The 27,331-nt window shown below is 41.6% G+C and overlaps 1 protein-coding gene across 28 annotated transcripts in view; it reads left to right on the top strand.

Annotated features, from left to right (window-relative positions):
- Nucleotides 1-27,331, top strand: part of LOC101967955 (thiamine pyrophosphokinase 1) — a 372,786-nt gene that overhangs the window by 326,277 nt on the left and 19,178 nt on the right. For 2 of the 28 annotated variants that reach the window (XM_078040722.1, XM_078040721.1), the window contains one exon: nt 5,479-7,301. The exons of the other annotated variants lie outside the window; for them this stretch is intronic. In XM_078040722.1, the coding sequence (XP_077896848.1) occupies nt 5,479-5,597 (119 nt within the window). In that variant the 3' untranslated portion in view covers nt 5,598-7,301. Of the gene's footprint in view, nt 1-5,478; nt 7,302-27,331 lie in introns of those variants that run through there. 28 annotated transcript variants of the gene reach the window in all.

The following is a 27,331-nucleotide window of genomic DNA, read 5'->3' as shown; positions in this document are numbered from 1 at the left end:
TTTAGCTGTCTTTTCTGCAGAGTCTGCCAGGTACTTCTTAGCCCTCCCCTTGAAGGGCAGTGGACTCAGTCTTTCTCACAAGTGAGCATGTGTTGACCATCCAAGTGTCTCTTGATCCTTTGAATTTCATAGTCTCTGAGCCTACTGTTTCCTTTGTAACCTGATGACTCAGGTTGATTATGAGTGTGTATCTACATGTGACACGAAATCAGTACCCATAGAGTCAAACCAAAAAGTGATGTTCCTCTGGAAAAACTGATAGCTGAATTATAAGCACGGGTTCTGCTTCAACAACCCAGATCTGCACCATTCAGTCAGCACAGTATCCACAAGCTACACGTGGCTCCCAACACTTAAAATGTGACTTGTCTAAATCGAGATACGCAGTAAATATAAAAATTGATATGTGTCATCAGTGGACTTCACAGTGTAGACAAGGAATAAAAAAATATATCATTAATAATTTTATATTTATGAAGATGATAATAACTTAGATATATTAGGTTAAATAAAATCTTTAGCTTTCTAACTTCTTCTGTTTTTTAATGTGTTCACCAGAAATGTTTACTAGATGTGTGGATCACATATTTATATTTGACCGTGCTGGTATAGACAGATAACTGAAAGTATTTCTTACTTTGAAAGATGGTTTCAAACTTGTATTTCTTAAGATTCCAATATTAAACATAAACACCAGAAACCCTGTATTCAATAGCTCGACACGAGGACTGCTTTGATTTTCCGCCTGTAAGAAATGAAAAGGCAATAGATCGATGTCACTTTTGAAAAATTTCAAGAGCAATGCTAAATGTAAACACGACTTTACAAGGAATAACTTTAATAAAAACCACTTCCAGAGTTCATATTTTATAGCATAAATTGGCAATTTTTAGAATAGAATATTTTGCCACAGGTACATAAATATAAAGCATTTTTTAAATCTATATGCCAAAAATTGTAAATTATGAAGACCAATCATAGTGAACTTATGGTAGAGACAGTATGGTTTGCATTTCTTTTTAGTGAATAAAATCTAAGTCATATTTGCTTAATGTGTAGCAGTTCTCCAAACAGGACAAGAATCTTCAGGGAGGAAATAAGGACTATAAAGGTATGGTGGCTCCATCACATCTTAAAGCCAGTGATGTCCAGTATGTCTAGTGGAGCTCCTAGAACTGAACCTCACATTCCAGCAGGGCCGGAAACCCCAAGAGTCCTTGTAATGGAATGGCCACCCTGGTGGCCATCACAGAGTCAAACTTTAGTAACTACAGTCATAGTCATCCCTCAGTGTCCATGCAGGACCAGCCCCAGAACCCCCCATAGATACCAACATCTGGATGCTCAGTCCTTCCTATAAAAATGGCATAGCATTTGCACATAACCTAAGTACATCCTCCTGCACACTTTAAATCTAGATTACTTATAATACCTATCACATTTTAAACACTACTTGGTAGCACTACTTAGTAGTAGTTAAACTGTACTGTCAAGGAGAGAGGACAAGAAAACAAGGCTGTGTGTGTTCAGTACAAACACAGTTTTTCTTTTCTGAGTATTTTTGCGCCATGGCTGGTTGAATTCACAGAGTAGAAGCCATGGATACGGCGGACCAGCTCTCTGTAAACAAATGAATGCATACACATACACAGGCCAAGGTGGCACCGAAATGATCTTACAAAGTCATTCTACAGAAGCTGGCCCACCAGAATAGAGAATTAACCTCATCTCACCTCTCAGCCAGCTATAAATTAATCACTTGAACAAGGCATTTGCTAATTATTCAAATCATGATCTCTCTCTCCCCCTCTCTCCCTCTCTCTTAAGAGAAACCTGGTCTATTTTATGGACAGAATAACAATCATAGAAAGCAAGGCAGATGAGAATTTCCTGAATACTTACTGCATGTTAGAATTTGGACCAAATGGTCCACACAACTTCTCTGTGAAGGAGATGATATTATTCACATTTTACAGTTGGGAACACTGAGGCCAGAGTTTAAGTAACTGAGCCCCAGTTTGCACCTAGGACTGCCTTATTCACCCCATCATGATGGGGTACTTGTTGCTTTCTCTGTAAAAACCCTGGAGCAGAATAGTCACTTAGGTGCAAAGAAAAAAAAATGCTTTGCTCTTGGAATCAATGCTGGAGGCATCAGAGGCCTTTAGAAGCAGTGGGCTCCTGTCACTAGTGCAGGAGAGTCACAGCCCACAGAGTAGCTTGCAGAGGTAAGGTGGGCAGGAAACCAGTGGCAAGTGGCCCCACTTACCCTACAGCTGATGTGAACAGAGGTGAATAACTGATTCCCACCAGTTTGCCAGCTTCTACTTCATAAGTCCTCAGTCTTTTTCCAGTGTTGAAGAAAAGTTGGTAAGACATCACCGAACACAGAGGAGCAAGTGGCTGATTCGCACCTTGCCACAGGGGAGGAACACAGGTTGAGATAATGGATTTAAAAATGTAAGATCGATGTCAGTCTTTCTCATATTCTTAAGTTCTACTATTTCTCTAAAATATCAAAACTCAAAAGTTAGGCTATGCCTCCATGTTCCCTAATATATACCCCCTATTAAATGTCATGAGAACCAGTATTCACACTGTCAAGACTACAAGACAACCTGTCCTCAATACAGCTGATGATCGTGGCTGGAAATGAATAGAGAAGACACAGTTTTCACATTCACACAGTGATAGCTGGTTATGTTGGTCACACATCCTATAGTTGCTTACCATCTTACACATGTATCTGTAAATCTTATTCTTGTCTTTTGTTAAAAAAAAATGGATTTGATCTGAATAACTGGTTGTCTTGGAACAACCGTGGTTAGCTAAACTCGACTCTGTGCAAACCTGACTGTAAATTTTCTGCAAGTTCATCAAACAGTGTTTTGGAAAAGTCCTCCAGGGTAGAAATAAAGAAGTTACTTGCTTTCCCCTGTCTGCATGTAGCTATCTTTCTGCCATTTTCATGCACAGATTGATCATCCCTAATCCCAAAATCCCCAAATTTTTGAGCCTCAGCATGACAGTGCAAGTGGAAAATTACACACCTGACCACATGTGAGGGTAACAGTCAAAAATGCAGGCATGTTAAAAATATTATGTAGAATCACCTTCAGCCTATGTGTATATGGTATATATATTACATAAATGAATTTCATATTTGGATCCCAGGATATTTCATACACACACACACACACACACACTCTCCAAAATTTGAAACACTTCTGGTCATAAGCATCTCATATAAGAAAAAAAAAAAACTGTATTTTATTTCAAGATTGATCCTCCAACATTTGGGGTAAGGGCATCCAATCACAATTTCAAATATTTCTTTCAAAATTTTTTTCTTCTAAGAAAGACATGATGTTTTATCCAAAAATATGATTATTTGACTTGGAGATAATATATTCCAAAATAATTGGCGTGTGACATAGTAAATTGAAATTCATGATTTTGTGTTTCAGCTTATTCATCTTAATTTGATATTTTTTACCATACTTTTCTAAAGCTGGAGATTATCAAATACAATTTTCTACCTTTAATTAGTTATAACTGTGTGATTGGTTTTAATGAAACTTTCTTACAAAATAAAATAAAAATACAGTTTATAAGCATGGCTAATAGTTGCCTTGCTTAACACCAAGAAATGTTTCCTGCAGGAAAATATTGCATATTTTTATGTCCCAATATAGTCATTGCAGTCAGTTCTTTTCCCATTTGAGAACTAATTAGGATGCTACAGTGTATTAGAAAAACCAATATGTACAATGACTGTAACTGTCCCCCAAAACCTAGAATCCATAAGTTTAACTTCAGAAAGAAATGATTATGCAACTACAAATTGGAGGAACATTTTATGCTTTTATCTATTAAGCTCAGGTAAAAACTAGGATCTTGATCTTATTAGTTTGCAGAATCTTAAAATAGACTGTGTCAATTTCAGCTAGCTTATGTGTACAGGTCTTTCCTGAGGGACCTGCTAAAGCATCCTCAATTGTACTTATGATCGAGAAGTAGTATGAGATGTTCAAATTGCTCCCCAGCTCCTTCCCTTTTGGTTGTTGGGAAACTCTTGAAACCCTGGGCCTGGGATGTGTCTCAGGATGTCACTTGGTAAGCACCAAGTTAACAGGCAAGACCACCACTCAGGAGAGTCAAGCCTTCTCTTTCCCACAGAGATGCCAAGTGGACTTTATCAAGAATCCCACCACGACAAGCAGCACACTCTTTGTGCTAGAATGTCTATATATGCAAATATTGATGCATGCATCACCACCACTTAGGAACTTTGGATGGCCGGAGTCCCAATACTGAAGAGGCAGGAGCTTCTTCCACTGAGTTACAAATTTGTGCCGTGTTTGTGTGAGGTGCTACTGTATAGCTTTATGTTTGCAGCAATAAAGACATTGACAGCCATAAAACAGCTTGGACTCTAATAAATAAACCATGTGAACTGGTAATGCTGACTTTCTCTTATCCAGTAACACCATCTCTGAATTTTTAGATTGCCTGTTTGAAACTTCAAGGAAAGATGGCAGGCTCCCTCTAGTGGGAAGTGAGCTTTGAGATGGGATCTTTTCCCTCACACTGTAAATCCATGGTTAGGTTTTGTTTGAAGGAAAAGGGGTCTCTTCTGATGCTGATGTTTTTATTCCTCTTCAAATTTTACCAAAAAAAATATCAGCTATCAAGGAATTTCATAGGACAGTCAGGAGTTCAAGGTCAGTGCTCTTATGAGAACAGAGAAGAAGGTGGTACCAACCTGTGCCTAGGCACTCACTTGCCAGAAATGCAAACCTGTATGCATGAAAGTTATATAACTTAACTGGTAGGGCTTTTAATTTGATAATTAAGTAGTTTAAAGGATGATATCATCTCTTTATTTTATTGCTGAGTTTAAATGACTTGCTCAATATCAAATTGAAAGTCTTCCTTGACCATGGAGTTCCTATTAATTTTAAAGAACATAAGCCATACATATTCACTGTGTCCAAAAACCTCATGTTTTTCTTTTCTTCATTTTTTTTAGGCAATCAGCTTTCTGTCACCTATCTTTTATATTTGAAACTAAAATTGTATCCATATTACATTTAATAACATGTAAAATGTTAACTCTGAATCATCAAGAAAAAAAAAACTGTACCAAGGCAAGGGAGTAAATGGCACATTAAAGATGTGGGTTCTTGTTTTAAAATTGGTAAAGAAAAAAAATTAAGAAAACAATTCAATGAAATTTATTATTAATATTGGTATACATCCCAAAATGGTAAATAACCAATTCTAGGAAGAATAGTAGTAGCAAGTTATAGACATTTTTAGCTTTAAAACTCTACATCATTTATTTAACCTATTCCATTTTATATATCTTTTATAAAAAGTGTGTGTTTCTTTGCTTTTTTTTGGTAACTATTGACAAAGTCAGTCTACACTGGAAAAAGTTTTCCTCTCACTAATTTTTTTTTCCCCCTCTTACAGCAAATGATGTGCTTGGTTTCGGAACACTGGTCAGTACTTCTAATACCTACGATGGGTCTGGTGTTGTGACTGTGGAGACCAGCCATCCGCTCCTCTGGACCATGGCTATCAAAAACTAACCTGCTGACGGGCAGCTACTGGTGTGCCTCTGCCTTACCTTATTGCCAATGGTTTATTACTTTACATGAACAGTTCAACCAGGTTTGCAGGAATCTAAACTTCTGCATGGAAGCCCACTTGTTTCAATGATGTGAGGGGCTGAGGACATAATTCTATGATAGAGCACTTTTCTAGCATGCACAGGGCCTTGGGTTTGACCCACCGCACCACAAAACATGAATAAAATAAACAAAGATGTTACTGTTTAGATAATCCAAGTGACACTATAAATGATAGATCTCAATTTTAATGTGGAAAAATTATGTGTTATGAAAGTAAATCAACTCTATTACATTGATTGGAAAGCTCATGTGGATCATTCCATTGTAAAAAAAAAATCTGTACTGATTATTTAATCTTTCCATTTATCTTCAAATACTTCTTTTAATTTTGAAGCAGAAAAAACTTCTGTTGAGGTTCCTCTTAGAATCTAGGCCATCCTTAAATGCTTGACAATGAGGGCTGCCTCTGAGTATCTCCTAATGTTAATTTTCTACATAATACAATGTTACCTTTTACCTGCAAAAAAGAAATTCTTCCATATTGGTGTGTTAGAACTGAACCATTTCACCCTGACCTCATTGCTATCTTTAGCATAAATAATAAGTCAAGAATAATTGGCCTAACTGTTAGATTTGAAAATGGTTTTGCAGTCTGTGGGTGAAAGATAAATGACAATTCATGTTACCCTGCTTCTGCGTTAAACACCAATTTGAAAGTATGATTGCTAAGTTTTTGTGTGGTGGTGATAATCATCATCATTACAACCTAGATAAAAAAAGATGTGCAGGGGGAAATTAACATAAAAATTAACTTGTTTTGACATACCTCAGCCTTAAAAAAAAAAATTATGGTTCATAGGCCAGTATTTATTCAAATGACCAGAAATTGAATCTAAGATGATCAATGAATATTGTATACCAAGGAGACAGAACCTGAAGCCAGTGTTCTTGTTCCAGTCTACTATCAGTCTAAGTTCCCTGGACCCCAGTCCTTAGCTATGAAATAGGAGGGGCTGGACACTGTGTATCCGAGGTTCCTTCCACACTCCTCAGTGCTCACATTAGCACTTGTAAGTTACTGACATGGCCAGCTTCATCTATCTAGTACATCAAAATGTATTCAGCCAGGCATGGTGGCGCACACCTAAAATCCCAGAGGCTCAGGAGGCTGGGGCAGGAGAATAACAAGTTCAAAACAACAGCAAGGTGTTAAGCAACTCAGTGAGACCCTGTCTCTAAATAAAATACAAAATAGGGCTTAGGATATGACTTGATGGTTGAGTGCCCCTGAGTTCAATCTCCAGTTCAAAAAAAAAAATGTATTCATGTCTCTCTTATGTAGAGACCCTCCTATCTCTTCTACCCTTCCCTATTGTATTTACCAAACCCAATCTTGCCATACAATCCACAGTTTAAGGAGAACCTGCCCAATGTGTTCCATGTACAGAGAGTGCCTATGTCACTATAAGGAAAGTGACCAACAACTGTTTTCTTCTCGGTGCTACACCAGGGTGATGCTCAGATTACAAATAGAGAATTAAAAGGGATCAGTTAACTATCTTGTGATTCTGAGCAGATAATCATTAAAAATAGTTTTTGATTATGTTATGCAAATATATAAGTTAAAAATCCAGATGTCAAATAAAAAATTATCAATGTTCATGTCTGTGGTCAATTTTTAAGAAAATAATCCATTTTAATCACCTGCATTCATCATGACCAATCTCTCATAATCAGCGTTTCTGTATAAAATGTTGTGCTCAGAGAATGAATTCACATCACTTATCTGACTTCAGAGGGCAGGCCAGGACATTAATACTTCGGACCTCTCTCTGCTGCCCCATCTTTTCACATAAAATCACTTGCAAGTTTTCCGTCTTCCTTTCTATCCATTCTAAACCCTACAAGGTAAGCAGGTACAACATTTCTCTACTTTTAGAGATGGGACAATAGGGGTCCAAAAAGACGAAGGGTAAACCTCTGGTCCATGTGATCTAGGGAGTAAGTTCCATGGAGAGAGGTGAGAAGGAGTTTTAATAGCACTGGGTTGATCTCTGAAATCGCATGACAGATTTCAACTCATAATGATGGATTACACAGCTGAGACAGTTAGGAAGCTGGGGAAGGGCTAGTTAAGCACTGGCTCCTCCACTGATTGGCTAGTCTAATTCAGAACCTCCAATGGAAAACTTGCCTAAGACCTCCACAGTGCCCCACAACCCTGCCCCAAAGGGAACCAGGAGAGAGGAGGAGCGGCCAGAGTGACCACGGTCTCAGCCCTTGTTACAGCTTTCTACTTGATTGGAAGTTGAGGCTCAGTCATCTTTACTAGAAGTACACTCACAACTTATAAGAGAACTGTGCCCATCCTTTAGAAATTTTACTCCCAAAGAATGCATGTCCCATTTACTCTGACATTCTCATCAGTTATAATAAACAGATGCTTATCAAAAATATATATGGTTTGCTGAAGCTTAGTAAACATTGTGGGAGGGTGGGGGGGGGAGTATTGAGACTTATCTACGCTGCCCCCTGTGAATCATGCTGACACCATTGGAGGCCAGTGGGAGGAATTCTCTTAGAATTCCCAATTCCTGGAAGCTACTGAAAAAGCACAGATCTTATTTTTGGACCTCTTCCCATCCCTTGAAACAACCTAAGGACAATTTTCCTGTATGTGCTACCCCACTGAATCATTTAAAAGAGAGCCCACTTATTAACGTATTTATGGTCACAGTATAAGCCTTGAGATGATGAGATTGCAGGTGCATAATAAACTCTTGAGTCTTCAAGGAAGCTCCTCTTCTTCCCTCAGTCCTGTTAGTTCAGATCCTGACCACTAACTAGCTTGTATTCTTAAGAGAAACATAAGTTGGGCCCTGCTGGGAAAGTAACCCATGCTCCTTACCTTGTACTTTAATCAGTTTCTTCTTAACATGGGTCAGGTTTATAGCTTTTATAAATCTATTGACTGTCACCCAAAATGGCATTGGGCTATCTAAATCACCGATTAGTGAAAACATCCTATGATCACCCTTCTCTTCAGGCAGTAGGAAAATTGGGATGTGGCTACGGCCCAATAGTTGGAGTCATGATAAACAGTAAAATGTTATACATTCTGTGTGTATTTAAGGAGCTGGAGTAGGTGGGAGTGGATCTGGCAGAGGACTGTATGTTCCTTAATTTCTGAGAAGAGAGCAGTTTTCTCTGAGGATAGGAACAAGGCATTCACTAATGACAGAGAATCACTTAGAGCAAAGAGGAGGTGGACGCAGCCTGGGTGAGCTCATAGAGCTGTAAGACGTGAGCTTTTGCACCAGGCTTCTGTGTGTTTGAAGCCAACCTTGCTTACTAGTCCTGCTCAAATCCATGCTCCCAAAACAGCACGTGGATTTGACATGATTAAGACTGATGATATATGCCAAGTCAGTAAAGCGTAAGAATCATTTTTCTCTCCCTTCAGGCTCTGGTTATAAAGGGATATGGTCTGAGTGGTGACTTTCAAACTATATTTACCATGACCCATAAGGAATACGTTTTGCCCTGCACCAAGTCTATAGACAGACAGACCCAAACACATACACACACAAAGAAACATCTAATTATGTTCTTATCATTGTGTCTGAAATTGAAAAAAAAACAGAAATATTTTCTAGATTGAAGAACATACCTACGAAAAGAGCGAAGTGCATGAAGGTATTTTGAAGTATATATGTCTGGGGGTTCTGCACTGAGCATGCACTAATTTCCTAAGTTTAGAATAATATTAAGAATGTACTTTCTTGTAGAAATTAAAATGAAATCCAGAAAGTCGGGCCATTCCTAGGACATCAATGTGTATGGACTAGAAAATTCCTGCCACATACAAGTTCACCCTTCCTTGCCCATAGCAGATTTCACTTATCAATCCTAATTTCTTTTCTGATGAGTCCCAGCCTGAGCCTCAGAATCCATCTCTAAACGCTTCTCCAGGCAGACATGATCAATTACTCTCCACCAGCTGGGAGTTGGTGTGTGATTTTACCATTGCACACAAAACTGCTCTGCTTCACCCCGGAAAAGAGGTTATGGAACATCACCTTGTTCATGGTTAATGGCAAATAAACAGATCCAAGGGCTTGTCCCCATGTACTAATAGCAAGGACTCTGAACACAGTGCAGTAAAGACTCATTCCATCCCTGTGAATAACCTGAAGAATACAAACAGAGGGCCCCGAGATCATCCATGGTTGAGAAGTAAGAAATTTTTCATAATATACCCACAACTGGTCCCTGAACCTAGAAATCTAAGTTACATAATACTGAATTAATCCAAAGGCTGAAAAGGGTTTTAATAGTCAAAGCAATTGATCTAAGAATAAAAATCATACCTTAATATGTATTTTTAGGAGTACTTTTAAGACCTAAAGACTTTGTGTGAATATCTGATAGCCAGTTATATTTTTAAAAAACAAGCATAGGAATTTGTAAGTACAACTTTCTATAAGAAATGAGCAGAGCTGTTTTGTGCCTACTTGTCCCCAACTGCTGGTCTGATTTTTTTTTCACCACTCTTTAGTGTGTCTTTGTCTAGATGTTTTTATAGATGATGTCATGCAGTATGTTCTACTTTGTGTCTGTACTTTTTATATCCAACTTCTTTCAATCAGCCTGCCCTGTTGATCTGTATTCGTGTTATTGCATGTGTTCAATGTTTCACTCTTGTTCATTGCTGAGCAGCAGTAGTGTATTGTATAGATGTGCCAAAATGTATTTATTTATTCACCTCTTGATGGGGCCTTGAGCAGTTCCCATCTTTTAATCATTACAAGTAGGCTGTTTTGAACATCTGTGCACACATTTTGAGGTGATATATTCTTTATGTTGGGTGAATACCTAACAGTGTAATATCTAGAATATAAGATAGATGCATGTTTTATTCTATAAAACTGTCCAACCTTTCCCAAAGTGATTATACCATTATAATCTCTTACCAGCAGTGTGTGAAAATTCTAGTTCTACCAAAACTTCCCCACACTTGCTGTGATTAATGTCTTCAATTGTAGACATTCTAATACGTGTGTCGTGGTTTCTCAAAAAAGAATTGTGCAGAGTTCTACCTAAATGCCTTCTTTAATTTTATGCTTAGTCGTTCAATATTATGAGACTCTGCTAGAATTTAAATGCTCTGGGGTCATGCACTTTGTCTTTCTCGTCGTCTGCTCTCCCCTACTCCTAGAATAGGGCCTTGTCTGCAGCAAATGTGCAATAAAAACTTGTGTAGTCAAGTAACCGCCAAGGCACCACAATGATATACTGCATGATCCTCCTTGTCCCTGAAAACAACTGTTCTCTTTCTTCCTTGATCCATTTAAAGTAGATACACTGAGTTGTCCCTGAATAAGTTCCTCTAATTCAAGGTTAGACAGACCTGGTTATAGTCTTGCTCACTCACTTCTGAAGTGGGAAGCGATGTTCACAGGGCCAAGGCCAGGCCTGAAGGTATCATCCAAATCTAGAGATCTTAGAGTTGGGGTTACTTCTGTATTTGGAGGTACCATGCATGAATGTAACTGTTGTGAGCTGGGTTGGACTATGGGCAAGAACACATGTCAACTTCAAATACTTAAGAGACTATACCATTTCTATTACCTTTGTGTTTAAATTTTATTTGTCCTACAGATTAAACCTTTAAACCCCTATGAAATTAGCCACTCTAAAGATTCAGTGTTCTGTATTGAATGACAAAATGGCACTGTTATCTAACTTTTTATGAAAAATGTTTTCACCAGTGCATTATAGTTATACATAACAATAGTGGTGTTCATTCTGACATATTGATAAATGCATATAACATAATTGGCTCCATTTCAGTACCCAATACTTCTTCCCTCTTCTCTGTTCTCCCTCAACCCCTTCCTCTACTGTATTGGTTTGCTATCTACTTATTTATTTTTAATTGGTGCATCATACATAAAAGCAGAATGCATGTATGTATGATTACATGACAACCCATTACCTAACTTAAAAAGTTACTGATGCCAAAAAATAGCTTGCTATTTTTAAAAACTTATCCAAAGAAACATCTTTCTATCCCTTTTATTAACACTCAGCAATATTTGTAGAATGCATGAGTCAGATTTCTATGTACTACTAAATATTTCCCACACTTGTCCCTCATATAAATTCCCAAGCCTTGTCCCACCATATCTTGCTGGAATAACCCCAATGGCTTTAATGTTATCAGTTAAGAAATTTTAAAATTAGTCATCTTTAAAATAATAAGGCTTTCAATATGATGGCTCTATGACCAAAAACATTAGGACATAAAGGATTTCTTAGAATAATACTGAGATTTTACTTTTCTGTGGTACAGTAACTTCTTGGGTGTCCATCCATACTATCACAACCACCATAGCAACAATATTAAGAAACACTATCCAATCTACCTTTAATTCCCTGTTCATTTAAAAAAAAAATTCCCTGGTCCCTGTGGTCCACATGCTCTGCTATTTTATTTTTCCTCCTTAAAATTCAGGGAGGCCCACATGAATAATAAGATGAAGAGAAATGATGCAGAAAGTTATGGGACCACTTTCAGTCTCTGAGTTTATTATGCATATTTTAAAGTTGACCTTTTACTCTTTTAAGTTTTTATTCAATTCCATTGCAAGGAATTGAGCAACAAGGTCATTTTGGGTGCAGTGTCATTGAACAATAAGATTCCTAAAGAAAAGTCACAAATTAAAGCATGAAGAAGCCAAGAGATTCTTTTTTAAGGTCAACTCAAGGTAAGATAGAAATCTGTTTAGGAATAAAGTAAGTTTTACACAAAGAGAAAAAATTGCCCTAAATCTTTAAAAGTGGATATGCAAATCATTCTCACAATTTTTTCTCTAGGTACTTCTAGTGATTATGTATCCATATAAATACATAAATGGTGTCAGTCACATTGATACAGGTGTTATCCACTCCTGTTTTCAGGGACTCATAGCTTCCTGCAAGTTGCTGTGAGCCTCAGCCTTTCCAGGGTAGATATGTAATTTGTAAAGCTGAGGCTCCACAGCACAAAAATAAAGGTAAATAATGTTAGAATCAAAGGAGACAGATTGATACAGAGAACTGGGCATTACAGAGGCCTCACTAAAGTTTCTACTTACTCATATTCTAGCCTTTGAAAGATTCCGTATGGCAGAAGCTTTCTGGAGACTACAGGAGGCAATTCATCTTGTGGTAGAGAATCTCCCAATAATCACAGAAGGGACTCTCTCCCTTTGGACAGGGCAAGCTTCTTGGCAACAGAAGTGCTCAATCCAATCCCAGACAAGCACTTGGGATCTGACTTCTCGGTTACTCTCCAAGAATCTGTGTAGAGTCACCTCAGGAAATCCAAGGCTTAAACCAATATGAAGTTTGAAGGAAAGGATCCACAGACATGCTACCTCTTGGTTTGTGCTGTTCAGCTAAAACCCTACGAAGCAATCCTAACTTTTGAGTTTTACACATGTATTCTTACAGACTCTTAAAAACTCACTGCTATTTAATCTGCTAGTCGGGTTTCCAGGTGGGAGATTTGTGGCTGGTGAAGTTTTGGTCTACGAAAGAATGCAGGTGAGTGAAAGACTATGGATGAAAATGAGTCTCCCTGGTTCGACCGGAGTTCCACTGCCCCAGTCAGGACACTGACTAGCACTGTCCCATTTCATTATAACAATGAGTTGACTTTCAATAAAGCAGAAGTGACAGTTAAGTGGGATATTCCAAACTGGTATCTGATTCTGAAACACCAAGGGGAATGCCTGCAGGAAGGCAGACGCTAGGTTACAGCAATGCCCTTCCAGGGCTGCAAGATAATTAAGCAGATGAGAAACAACGGAGAGAAACGGGCAGGAAGGAGAGAGAGGGAGAAAAGAAAAGAAAAAGGAAAGAGGAGCGTGAAGGTGCAGGCCAGGAAGACTGCAAAAAGTGAAAGAGTGAGACCTTCGTTGTGGGTGAAGGAGACAGAGAAGAGGGAGGAACTTTGAAGTCCCCCCTTCTAAAGCGCTCAGAGTGCTCTTTAGCATGACCTTGAAATATTAATCAAAAGTCAACAATTAGAAGGTGGCCTTCTGGGCAGTAAAAAAGGATGATTGTGGAAAGTCTATAAAAATAAGACAATGCTAAGGGCACAAAGAGGAGTGCATATCAACATTGTGATCACGATTATGTAAATATTAGCCAAATTAGGAGAAATATACATTTAAATTTTTATCATAGTTAACTTTGAGCAATGGAATTATAGGGGCTTTTTTCCCCTCTTTATACTTCTATCTACTTTTTTTCTATAAGTTTTACAAAGGAATAAGTACAACCTATGATTATAAATTAAATCTTACATTTGAAAATATGTACATATAAAATACTTGATTAAACTTTCTATGTAAGAAAAAATAAATCTCATTTAAATAAAAGTATTTTCTAAGATGCCAAAGACATTCACACAGACAAGAAGAGTCACAGAGATAGGCCCAGAGGCTGATACACTAGGATTCTCAAAGCCACTAGGAACCAGAAGCACACAGAACAGTTCAGGAAGATGCTGTACAGAGAAATGGGCAGACGGAGCATTCACAGTGCATCCGGCAGCACAGATACCCCTCTGTCTGACTTACTCTGAAGTTTCTCAGGCCCTGAGAAAATTTCCTTTAATATTTCCAAACACATATTTATTCAACAGTCAACATCATTGAGCATCTCCTCCTGAAATTCCACATCGGTCCTTTTAATCACACCCATTTGTACCCTAGTCCCTCTTGTGCTCACTGGGCAAAGCCAAAGCCCTGTTTAAATCAACTCTGCCTCCCCTGCACCTGAAAATTCCTGGAGAAAAATATGGCAGCCACAAAGACTTGCCTAACTCAAAATGACATATAAACACACATGCATGCCTTCCTGTAAGTGGACCATCAGGGACGCCCAGCAGTGGACAGCTCTCCTTCTTCTCAGTTCTTTAGATAACCTAGCTTCCTGCTTCCCTGAGAAAACCATAGCAATCAAAAGATGCCCCATTTGGACCCACCCACTGGCATGTGACCCTTCTTCCCCTGCACTTGGACACAGTTCCCCCAGTTCCCTTCTGAGCCACTCAAGGTCACCCTGCAGTCCGACCCTCTGTTTCCGATATCATGGTTTGTCTTTTCCCTGGATCATTCTCATTGGGATTGAAAAAGAATACTATCTTAAGTTCTTCTGTTGACCCCACTACCACCTGAATTCTTTATTCTCCTTTTGCAGTAACTAAGCTCCATCAAACAGTTGTCTAAGTGCTCTCTAGTTCCAATCTTCTTCTTCTGGTTCTCTTAAACCCCCTCCAGTGAGTCCTCGGCCTCACATCTTCACCAGAGTGACCATCTTTAAGGACCCTTGACAGCATCCACCTTGCTAAAGCTGGTGCTCAAGCCTCAGTCCTCACTGGACGTGACCCATCAGGTCAGTATTTAATACAATCAGCTCCACACGCTCCTGACCCACTAGCTGCTCCTCCAAATCCTTTCTTGGTTCCTCGTCTTTCCTCCAGCCTTTCTGTGTAGAACATTCTCAGGCCAAGCACCATCCTTCCCTTGTTCACTGTGTCTGCTCGCTCCCTCTGTGATCTCACCTAGTACTTACCTCCTTGACCTCTCCAGGAGGATATCGATGTACACTTTTCATATCAACTGTCCAACACTGAACTTCTGCTCTTCTCCCTAATGCCTGTTCCATCATCTCCATTGATGGCAATCCCATCCTTCTACTTGTTCACAAACCCTTGAGACGCTCCTGCCTCACCCACGTCTTTACAATGAAGGAAAATGCCTCAGATCTCCGGAGTTTTCATTCTCACCCTGCCCACTCCGTTCAGGCTCCCGGCCTCCTTGCTATTCTGCAAACACACCCACTCACCCTGCTACCTAGGGCCTTTGCTACAAACCAGACCCCAGGCTTCCTGCACCAAATGTAAAAATGAATTTTCTCTAAAGACATTGGATATGATTAATGATGAACAAAATAAATCAAATAAGATTCTATGATATTCGAGTGTCTCAATAATTCCTCTTCTAAATTAAAAAAAAAAAAAGTTCCAAAATATCCCCAACTAAAATGTTCCCCTGACATGGTAATCAAGTCTTACGCTTTACTCAATAATTAGTTGGACTGAAATCCAACCATGCCCATTTTTCGGCAGTTCTGGCAGTAAATTGATAACCTCCGGCAAATTTTAATTAGCACCCTTTAAAATAGGATTGCTAGATTAGTCAACTATGAAATCACCTCACCCAAATGATGAAGTTCGCATTGCATTTCAAATCCATAACCTGTTTTCACTGGATGAACAAACCGTCACTCCCCGATTGCTAATTACACTCTTCATCTGTGTTTTCATACGTGCACGGCACAGCGTGTGACCCATGCCAGCTGGCGCATCTCGACACTGCTGTTCCTCCTGGCCTGCCAGCCATTTGGTGTTCACAATTAGGGCTCCATCCTTAACCCAGTGGATGGATTTAAATGGTAAGCCTCCTGACGTCCAGGGAGATCACCTGCGTTCAGTGATATGCTCAAGCAAGGGGCTCAGTAAGGACACTGCAGTTACCCTGGCAGGAAAGCTGCTGGCTCAGGGGAGGGCGCTCCTTCCTCAGGCCTTCACACCCAGAGAGCATTTGTAAAGCACCAACTGTTTAGCAATTGTGTTCACCAGGTCTTATATAAGAATGGTGAGTTGGGTAGTTTTAACTCCACCTTACGGATGAGAAAGTGAATCTTCAGATGGCTTAAATGACTCAACAAAAGCCAGAGCCAAACCAGGGTCACTGGTCATCTGACTGCAGTCTGCTGCCACCACTCTAGTGTCCCCCATCACCTCCAGCCTCCACTCTAACCATCATCTCCTTGTTTGACTCCGTCCAGTCTGTGGCCAGATCTTGCTAAATGCATCGATGCTTGCTTTGCTCTTTCTCCTGAAGGAATCATCCCTGCACTAAGGCGAGGTCAGGATCATCCTAGGAAGCCCTGCAACATCTGTCCTCTCCCACCTGCTCTCTGCACTCCAGCCACCCTGGCACCTTTGGTTTTCTAAACTCGATTTGAGCTCACAAGTCCCTTGCACAAGCTAGTACCTCTGTCTGTGACTCAGTCCCTTCGCCTTGAACTTGAACTAGGGCTGTCCTTAGTAAGTGGAGGCTTCCAGGTATCCGCTGGGGAGGCTGAACCCCAGGAGTGTCACCACGCTCTCCCTTGGCTGCTGCTGGGGGAAAGCAGGCACCGCCAGGGCCTTGATGGAACTGTCACAGTGGAAGCTGAAGTGGTGCTGGTGCTGCACCTGACCTTGGTACCCACAGAAGCCAGCCTTCACCCTGGGGAAGACAAATGCACAGTGGGCGTGGGTGAGGGGGAAACTGTTGGGACTCTCCATGGAGGAAATAGACCGTGAATCCCTGGCCCAGAAAAGGGGGACTAAGGAAATCTGGGAAGGGGAATAAATTTGTTTCTCTATATTAACCTATTAATCACTGTACCATATCAAGATGTCTTTCCTAGACTCTAAATGGTTCTATAACCCAAAGCAAATAACTCATTTACCTTCTTTCTTGTGGTTCTTTTAGGTACTGATAAGGAAGAAATTGACCTAAGGAAAATCTATTGGGTACCTTGTATTATTAAATTGTACCTTTCTACTCTACTTTTTCTCATGCTTATCAATTACAGGGCTGTCTTCTGATAGAGATGAGGATTCCTTCCTGTGTGAAATTTTCCTAAAGGATCCATTGTAAGAGTAGGTTTCTAGATCTCATAGCTCAGCTGGCATTGGTAGGATTCTACTCTAGCTCCAATTGACAATAAGGATCTTAATAATTCTGGCCTCAAAATTGTCCTCAAGAGTTAGGTATAAACTTACACAATCTCAGAGCTGGGAGGAATACCAAAGGACATTTAATCCGGTGCTCAAATCTTTCCTTAATGAGCAGCATATTTGCAAAAAGCAGGACTGTATGCATGTCCTATCACAAACACAGGCATGGACTTTTAATCACCTTATGGCACCTGAACTATTTCCCAGTGTCCTCAGGCATGGAACATAGAGTTGACATGAGTCTAAATATATTTGATCAACATTGAAAAACAGCAGAACTTCTTCCACCAGGTGGCAGCCAAACCCTATTAAAGCACACCGTACATGCTCCACTTTCATCTCCACCATGTAAAACAGTGAATTAAGTTGTGTCCATATTTGAACCAAGTCCAGGAGGCTCATCATAGGAAAACCCTGGGAAGAGCATTCCTAATGGTGAAGTTCTGAGAAAACGGAGAGTTGATACAAGGGCCATCATCAGGCGCCAGGATTGAAAGCTGCTTTAGGGTAGCTGTGGCAGTTCAACCAGAATTGGGTTCACACCCCAACCCAGTGTGAAACTGGGAAAATCAGAGAGCAGAGCACAAGCTTCCTTCCAACTCCCAGGTACCCCAGTTCAATAAATCACACCTTGTCTGCTAGCTTTTGTCAGTTTATTGGATACCCCCATACAAAGACACAGTCCTGGACGAGACGTGGACAAAGACAGACTGACACACTATGTGAGGAGTAAAACAGAAACTACACTATGGACCTCTCTTTTTTCCCAAATAAGCCCCTAAGCAAATTAAGGTAGTGCTAGTAGGAAGAGGTCATTCTATTTAATCCTTCCCAAAATCAAGATCTAGCAAAAGTAGACAAACTATCTCAGGGGTTTGATACAAGCAAAGAAAGGAAGATGACAGTCTGTGGCACATACGACTTCAGATGCTACCATTGTGCTCAGTCGGGAAAACAGGGAAAATGGACAGGAAGCAAGGAAAGAAAAAGTGGTTCTCCCCTTCCCTGTTGATTCCCTTTCCTTCTAACCAAAGCTTGCCGGCCCAGCTTCTGTCTCCCTGAGTCTTTTCCAAAGATCCCACACGTAAGTCTGCAAGAGAGAACAGAGCAGGCACTTGCCTTGGCTCAAGTGTCTGACTGGGTGTTATTGGGGGATTGGGGGCACAAGGGCTTCTTACTATTCCCAGCCCTAAAGGAGAGTGGAAACAAGCCTGCTGGAGACGCTGGTCCAAGCAGATGGGGGACAGGATTGCACAGGAACTGAGCGATCCAAAAGGTTGCTCAACACACACAGATTCTCCAATATGAAGAAAAGTTTAACATAGGAAGTGGTAAACAGATTTCAAGCCTATCACTACCCCATTCCGACATTCGCAAGGACTCGGATCAGAACATTCTCCCCAGTGTATCCAAACGTTAGTGCAAGTCCTCTCCAACACTGTGCTTCAAGAACACATTTCTAGTCAATCGTAGTTCACACAAAAATTAAATACTATGTCCCAAGTTACAACTAGAGAGATCACCTCTGCACAAGATTCCTGGGATTCCAGAACTTTTCAACAGGGGAGCCACTAGCCATGTGTGTCTAGCAAGCATAGGAAATGTGGCTGGTGTGATTAAGGTCTAAAATTGTATTTAATTAAAATACAAATTTACGCAGTCACATACCTATAGCGGCTAGTGTATTGGACAGCACAGTTCTAGAACATTGCCATCATTACAAAGAGTTCTAGTGAAAAGCTCCAGCCCCTTCCACAGCCACATCAGCAATTGATAATATCCACAGAACTCACAACCAGAGCTTTGCTATTCCATGGATATGCTCTTTGCAGCCTCTAGTGGAGCTTCTTCAAAGATTGAGTCCTCTATCTGTAATAACACCTGAATCAAATTAAATCTGATTCTGTGCTCTCACAAACCAGCACGTTGAGAAAGTCACACTTGGTAGTGTGTGAGGCACGAGGGTCTTCAGTTCAGTCTGCTGAGGAGACGTTGGCAATCCATTCAGACACAGGGTTCGCCATTCCATCCTGCTCAGCCTGGGCCTAGAGGTCCTTTGTGATAAGTCTCCAGGTCACAGATCTCAGAGTTCACCTTCCACCCTGACTCCAGTGTCAATATACCATCTCAGTCCCACTAACCAAGTGGAAAATAATGTGTCAATGGGCCATGGGTCTTTGACGTTCACAGATCACACATGCACGTGTGCACACTCACATCCAAGAAGCAAACAGGTGGGGGGGGGGGCTCACTCCTTTCCTTACAGCACATGCTACCCTCCAGATGTGGCCCGGTCAGCCTCTTCAGAGCCTTACACCTTTCTTCTGCTGCCATGATTCAGAAATTTAAGAGCACAAATTCCTCTTGTCTTTGTTCTGGATCAGGAAAAACTCCCCCACAACCCCCAGTCTCAAATTTAAATTTCTGCTTGCTAAGTAGAAGCAGTGTTGATCCTGGGTAAGAGGGCTGAGTTGTCCACATTTTCCGCTCTTTAATTTGTTTACAAAAATGATACTGAAATACAAATGAACACCTTCACAAATTATTCTTCCAGATTGACCAAGTATTGCTATTTTCTAAATAGTACATAATCATTCATCCATTCAACTTGTAGCATCACAGACAATATTAGCTGCCCAGATTAATTAAAATTATGAAAATCAATGCAAATTATATACCCTCTTCCGAACTCAAGTATGGCTTTTTTTACCACTGACATGGCAAATTTGCAAGGAAGAGAATTTTAAAGTGGCTACTCCATTAGGATATTCCACTGCTTATATCCAGTGCTCAAAACCAACTCTTCTGAGAATACCAATGTTCCCATTTCCAAGCAAAACTGTGATGAAGGTCTGCGTCACTTCATTAATGTTCTCATATTACATGTACAGAGAGATCCAGTTCCTCTTGTAAGTCAGAGAACAGATTATTCAACTTTCTTTGTCCTTCATCCCCAATGCTAGGCCGTAGCTTATTTCCTAGACTGTTATCTCATTCATCTAACTCATTCCCCTTCATTTCCTGTTCTATTTTTTAAAGTTTTTAATTTGTTATGCATAACATTAGAATGCATTTTGACACATTGTACACAAATGCTGCGGTCACACCAGTAATGTAATCCTACATGTATGTAGGGTGAGAATGTCTGGTCCTTGCCATCCCTACACACCACTCCTCCCCTTAATCCCCTCTGCACAATCCAAGGTTCCTTCATTCTTCCCTACCTCCCCCCACCAACTTTGGGTCAGCATCCGCTTATCAGAGAAAACATTTGGCCTTGTTTTGTGGGGGATTGGCCTATTTTGTTTAGCATGATATTCTCTTGTTCCATCCATTTACCTGCAAATGCCATAATTTTATTCTGCCTTAAGGCTGAGTAATATTCCATTGTGTGTAGGTACCACATTTTCTTTATCCATTCATCTGTTGAAGGGTGTCTAGATGGGTTCCTGTTCTTTCCTTTGGCAGGGTGAAGGGGTAGAATTCCCCGATGCCCCCAGGTCCCTTTGCATCAATTTTGCAAGTTTTGGTTTTGTTTTACGGCACAAGTGGACCCAGCCTGATGTAGGCAAGGGCTGCCCTATGTCTCCAGAGCCTTCAGTGTCTAATAGTGTACTTTACATAGAGCTGGCACCAATTCAGCAGAAGACAGACTGAATTTTGTATATAGTAGGAACTTAATGCATGTCTGGGAGTTACAGCATGACACTCCTAGCATTAGCCTTCTCTAGTTTCTTTGGCTAACTGAAAGGATGGGATGCAAATATTCTCCCTCCCTTTCTGAGCTTTGTCCTCTGTATTCTCAAAGAAAGAGAAACAAATTTGGGGTGTTAATGATTCCGTCTAAGATCAGGTTTGAGGGGGGCGGTGAAGTGCACTGAAGAGGCAGAGATCAGGAAGGGACTTTATCTGTCCATGAGCTGAGGGGGTGAGGAGGTGTCAGTGGAAGGAGAAGTAAGACCTCAGAGAGCACTGTGTCCATTCTACAGAGATAGGGCCACTGAGCCCTTCTACCAAAAATTGCATTCACTCCAGCAGAGAGCTGTCAGCACGGAGGGATGTGTAGACAGGGTCGAGTCTCAGTGATGTGCTCTAAGGACAGAGGACAGAAGAGTGGGTGTTATCTTCCCTGTCAGGCCCAGAATCTTGGAGAAGCCTTGGAATGACATGATGAATTTCTTGCCAGCCTAGAAAGATACAACCTAGAGAGTCAACAGGAGGCTGACTTACAGAACAAAGGAAAAGTAGACAAACTATCTCAGGGGTGTGTGTGAGTCTAGATTCCCGTGTGCCATAGTCGTTAAGTAGGTGGGAAGCATGCAGGGCAAGTTCCCATAGTTATGCAGCTTTTGCACTGAGATCGTAGTTGCACCGATAGATAGTCTCTTGATTGGAACAGGAAGAGCAGAGCTGTATTGCCTGAACCCAGGGAGCAGTGACACTGGGCATGTGCCCACAGACTTCATAGGGCAATGCTATTCCTTGCTCGAGGTCAGGAACACAAATCATGGATTTTTTTTTTTTTTGGTGTTTTAACATACTTATAAGTCTAAGGACAAATTTACGATGTCGAATCCTCCCAGAACAAATGCTACTTTCTCACCTCTGAGCCTCTGGTGATTTACTACAACCGTCTTGTAACTCAGAGGTCAAAGAATCAAGGAAATTGAGGCCTCCCTCTTCACCTTGGAAATTAAAATCTACAAAGAAAATTTCAAGGTGAGAAAAGACATAAAACCCTATCGGTGTATAAAAGACAAGACAAAGAATATGTTATAATACTCTTAATCATAGGAAAAGCTGTCATTGTGGAGGCAGCCACTTTAAGTCCTCACTCCTGACCCTTTGCTTACAGGAAGGAAAGTTAAGGTGAGCTGCAAGCCAGGGCAGGGGTGGGGGGGCAATATGAGAGCCCTGGGTATGCTCTCAACTCCGTGGCCCATCCACACGTGCATGTGACATAACGTGGTCACCACTACTCCCCAATGCCTCCCCTTGCCCTCTCCTCTACCCTCTCCTAGCTCCTCTTCCTCTACACTAATGGTTTTTTCCTTCTACTATCATGATATCCCCTTTTCTCTTTTTTCCCCCTCTAGCTTCCACGTATAAGAGAAAATCATGATACTTTTCTGTGTCTGACATATTTAGATTAACATGCTGTTCCCCAGTTCCATCCATTCCCCTGCAAATGACACAATTTCATTTTTCTTTATGGCAGAATAGAACTCCATACACACACACTTGTGTGTGTGTATGTGTGTGTGTGTGTGTGTGTGAGAGAGAGAGAGAGAGAGAGAGAGAGAGAGAACCACATTTTCTTCATCCATTCATCTGTCGATGCATATCTAAGCTGATTTCATAACCTGGCTATGTTGCATTGTGCTGTGATAAACAGAGGTATGCAGGTGTCTCTGAAGTAGGCTGACTTTGGTTCTTCTGGGTAGACACCAAGAAGGAAAATAGTTGGATCATATGGTGGTTTAATTTTTAGTTTTTTGAGAAACCTCTTGTTTGAGTCAGCTTTTTTGCTGCTGTGACTTAAGGACCCAACCAGAACAATAGTAGAGGAGGAAAAGTTTTATTTGGAGTCTTACGGTTTCAGAGGTCTCCATCCATACACAGCCAGGTCCATTTCTCAGGGCTCAAGGTGAGGCAGAACATCATGGCTGAAGAGTTGGCAAAGAGAAACAGCTCACATGGTGATCAGAAGGCAGAAAGAGAGAGAGTCTCCACTTTCCAGATACAAAATATATACCCCCCCATAGCTATGCCCCCAAAGAACCACTTCCTCCAGCCACACCCCACCTGCCTCCAGTCACCACCCACTTAATCCCATCAGGGATTAATCCATTGATTAGATGAAGGCTGTAACCCAATCATTTCTCCTCCAAACCTTCTTGAATTGTCTCACATGTGAGCTTTTGGAGGACACCTCACATCCAAACCATAACACCTCCATACTGATTCTTTAGAATAATTTTATATTACACCATCAAGTTTGAAAAAAAAATAGATCAGAAAGGCATGACCATCAAGTGCCCAAAGGAGTAAGTGTCCACCACAGGTGCAGCTCAACACATGACTGCAGAGCATCTCTCCAGCAGACTGGGAGGCCCCTCAGACTACTGGCTTTAGCTGTGGCATGACCTGAGCAAAGCCACGTTGGCAAAGGCTGCTGTGTTGCAGAAACAGAAGATAAAGAGGTCAGGATGCAGGCTACTTTGCATCAGGTGCCTGCCATTCAGTTGCCACCCACTCTAACTGACCTGTGCCTTTCCAGTTCTCTGATTCCACCCCCCACCTCTGCAGAACCCATTTCTGGCAGTGCCGCCAAATCTGAAGGGAAGCAGAGAGTAGAAAGCGATTTCCCTTATATCCCAGATGTCATGTCCACAGAAGAAGTACAGATGCCAGGAAGAAGTTCCCTTCTATTGATAAAGGGACAGGTGATTAGTACAGGCAACAACCAGGAGAAAATGGCTCGAAAACGGGAAGGCAGGTTGTTTTAGGGAGAAGGGAAACTTAAAGAGATGGCAGAGAAAAGGTGGACAGGCATTTGTAGTGAATGGAAATCTTGTTTCTCAAACAGAACGGCCGTGGTGATTAGTCTGAAGTCTCCTGGGCTCCCTGCTAAGGGTGGAGATTCCTGGAAGATTCCAGAAGCCCAAGGGTCAGAATTGTGGGGGATCAGAGGGAGCAAATCTCCATTTTGTACCTAGAGTTTTGGGTGAGGCCTGCAGCGTCCAGGAGGGAGACCCTGAATGCCCCTCCAAAGACAGCATGCAAACAAGCTGGCAATGAGAACTGTGGTTGTTAAATTGGGATGAATTTTGACTTCCCGATAAAATGCAGGCAAATGCCAGCTGGAGGGGAATTGTTTGTTTCTACATTCAGCATCCAAACAACTCCCCGTTTGTGTGGGTTCTGTGGCTGCAGGACCCCATTCCTCACTACTGGAGACAAGAATCCACTTCCGCCCTCTAGAGACTGGGGTGTGAGCATCCATCCACTGGGCAATTTGATGCTTCTGCTCAGGACTTTTCCAGGAGAGATTCCGTTGCAGAACGAGTCAAGACGTGATTTACAGCAGGGCTGCACTAGGGTTAAAGTGCCCACTCTGCTTTGGGTGGGAACCTGACTTCTGCCTAGCCGTTTTCCAAGTCTGTGTTTTCACTTCTACTGAATCTATGAGCTACTCATAGATGGTTCAATAAATTCCTTGGTCACCTATGTTTATGAAATTTAGAGAAAAGCAGAGGACAAAAACAGACCCGTGACAAACTCCTCTGGGTATCAAAGAGGTGAAAACACAGAAACTAGAAATCTCATCTAAAGAACAAAGAGCCAGAGGATGGTGGAGATGAGGACCCAGGAGTGAACCAGACCATGGAAATTAAGAAAGAACTCAGCGAAGAAAGAGAGGAACTGGTATTCTGGGATCTGACATCTCTTTCTCCATCTCCCCCCATCACCTTGGTCATATTTCTATCTTGGGAAGTGGCACACTACCTTATAATTATTTCCCCCCTGAGACTATGGTGCGAGCAGGGTAAGATCCACCACTTACTCCCAGTGGCATCTGTGCTTCCCAGTGCTGTCCACAGCAGGTGCTCCAGAAAGCATGATGGGGGCAGGGAGGGAGGAAGGCCAGAGTGATACTTGGGAAAGGGAAACTAAGCCAGCCTCTGTGTGGTTCTGCCCCACCTTGGGATGTTGCCAACAGCTGCCTGGGTTCTCACCACAGACCCTCCTCAGGTGGGACACTTACCTGCTGACTCCATCATTTCAAAGTGACTCCTCTCCCTCCTCTCCTCCAAACCCTTTAGTACCATTTATACTTTTAGGAAAGGCAAGAAGAGTCTTTGACTGCAAGCTACTTTCTGCCCTGCAAAGTACCCTGAAGCTAAAGGACGCTAAGGCTTGATCAAGTGCCTGAATACAAAGGAAGAAAAAATAGTAACAAAATACAGATTCACATCTCAAACCTGATCAGCTCTAAACCCCGATCCACCCTGGTCCTTGAACAAGGTCACCTTACATGCAATGTCAACAGCGAAATTCCAAGGCAAGTCCATTTAACATGGGGTACGCTGGCAAGGAAATTTCGATGCGTCATTCCTACTTGGCAATGGCCCTCAGCATCCCTTGAAACATCTTTTCCACCTATTCCCATGGGCTTCTGAGGGCTACTCACAGTCATGGGTCTTCATCCGTGTCACCCCCAGCCTCAGCATGAAGAAGCATGTGTTTTATTCAGAATGTGCTTAGTACACATAATGTGTACTAAGGTAGAGGAAAGAGATCAGCAGAGGGGGATTAACCATAAACCATTGGATTCCTGGAGAAACTTGAAAAGATTGCCTGCATTGCACAGTCAGATTATGTTTAGAAATTTGAAACCTCTCTCAGACAGCAGGAAAAGCCTAGAAGTTACAAGAGCCCCTCTTTCTACCGAGAAAGGGCCACCAAGCAGAGAGTGCATGTTCAGTGCTCGCATGCTGGCCTTGCAGAACGTGTTGATTACAGTGAACCCATTTTCTTGACCTACCGTGTGTACTTGTGAGGGAAGCAGAGAGCTGGACTTCCTAGCTCTTAGATCTCTAGACCAGGAGAAGCCAGAGCCTAGCCCGATGCAATGACAACCCGCACAGCACTCAGGGCTCCTCTGGGAATCCGTGCCAGATCCGTTAATCCCGTGAAATTCTCAGGTTGTCTCTGGACATTGAGAAGGAGGAGGCAAATATACAGCTCACTGACCAGAAGAACAGACCAAAGCAGGGACAGTAATGCCCCACCCTCCCCCTCAATTTTCCATTTTCTCACACATTTTTCCAAGGGTCCTTGCCATGAATCAAAAGCCATATGATAATTCAGGGACACTGTGTGAGCAAAAGGATGAGCTCAACTCCAGGCTGAGGCAGCTGCACGTTGGTGCTCATTCCTCCTGTGGGAGGGTCTGGGAAGAGGATGTACTTTCCAGGTGGTCAGCCTGGGTCCTGTCTATACAGAGTCAGTGATGGACATGTCCTCTGAGAGACAATTAAGCCTTGCTGTTCCAGTGCAGTGGGGATCTGAGGGTCATCTTTTGTTAGTATTGCAGTGTAGTTATCCCGTCCCATCCTGGTCACGGGGCAGACTCCCTCATCTCTTTAAGACTCCCACTGCCCACATATCTCCTGGATGGCCCTTCTTCCAAACACACAGTCACCAATGTTAGACTCTCACACCTGCCCAGAGAAGTTGCAAAACAACATTGCGGTCAGTCTAGGTCACTTTACGCTGTGGCCTTGGGTCAGTTCTCTAGAAAAATTCTTCCACCTTCATGAGAGGAAGCTTTAAACTAGCTCTGGTGAGAGGACGGTGGAGAAGATTGGCAGTGCCCTCAGGCCTGGGGGCCAGTAATTCAGAAGTCTCCTATATTCGTTGAGATAAATTCTCAATGGCAAGTGGTTCTTTTGATACAACAGGGAACCTAGTTTCACTTTATTCTCTAGGAACTTGGGTATGTGCTTGTTTATCATCCCATGAATTCCTCTGCCTCCTGGAGTGTTCACATCTTGACTCTTTTCTCCCATCACACACACACACACACACACACACACACACACAAATGACAGGCCATCTAGCCTGGTCATTGAGTACCAAATGTTCCCCAAGGTGTTCTGGACCCTATCAAGGCAGGTCTTTGCTAGTCAATTAAATTTAGGATTCTGCTGGAGGCCACTTAGGGCCCTGCATAGAAAGGATGTCGCTGCCCCATTTTCAACACTAAGCATTCAGAATCTATTATAAAGATGGACATTGCACTGAAGTTACAATGTATAGTTTATTAATGAAGAATATG

Source organism: Ictidomys tridecemlineatus, chromosome 2 (genome assembly GCF_052094955.1).
Source record: "Ictidomys tridecemlineatus isolate mIctTri1 chromosome 2, mIctTri1.hap1, whole genome shotgun sequence".
NCBI lineage: Eukaryota > Metazoa > Chordata > Mammalia > Rodentia > Sciuridae > Ictidomys > Ictidomys tridecemlineatus.
This window is presented reverse-complemented; position numbering and strand designations above follow the sequence as displayed.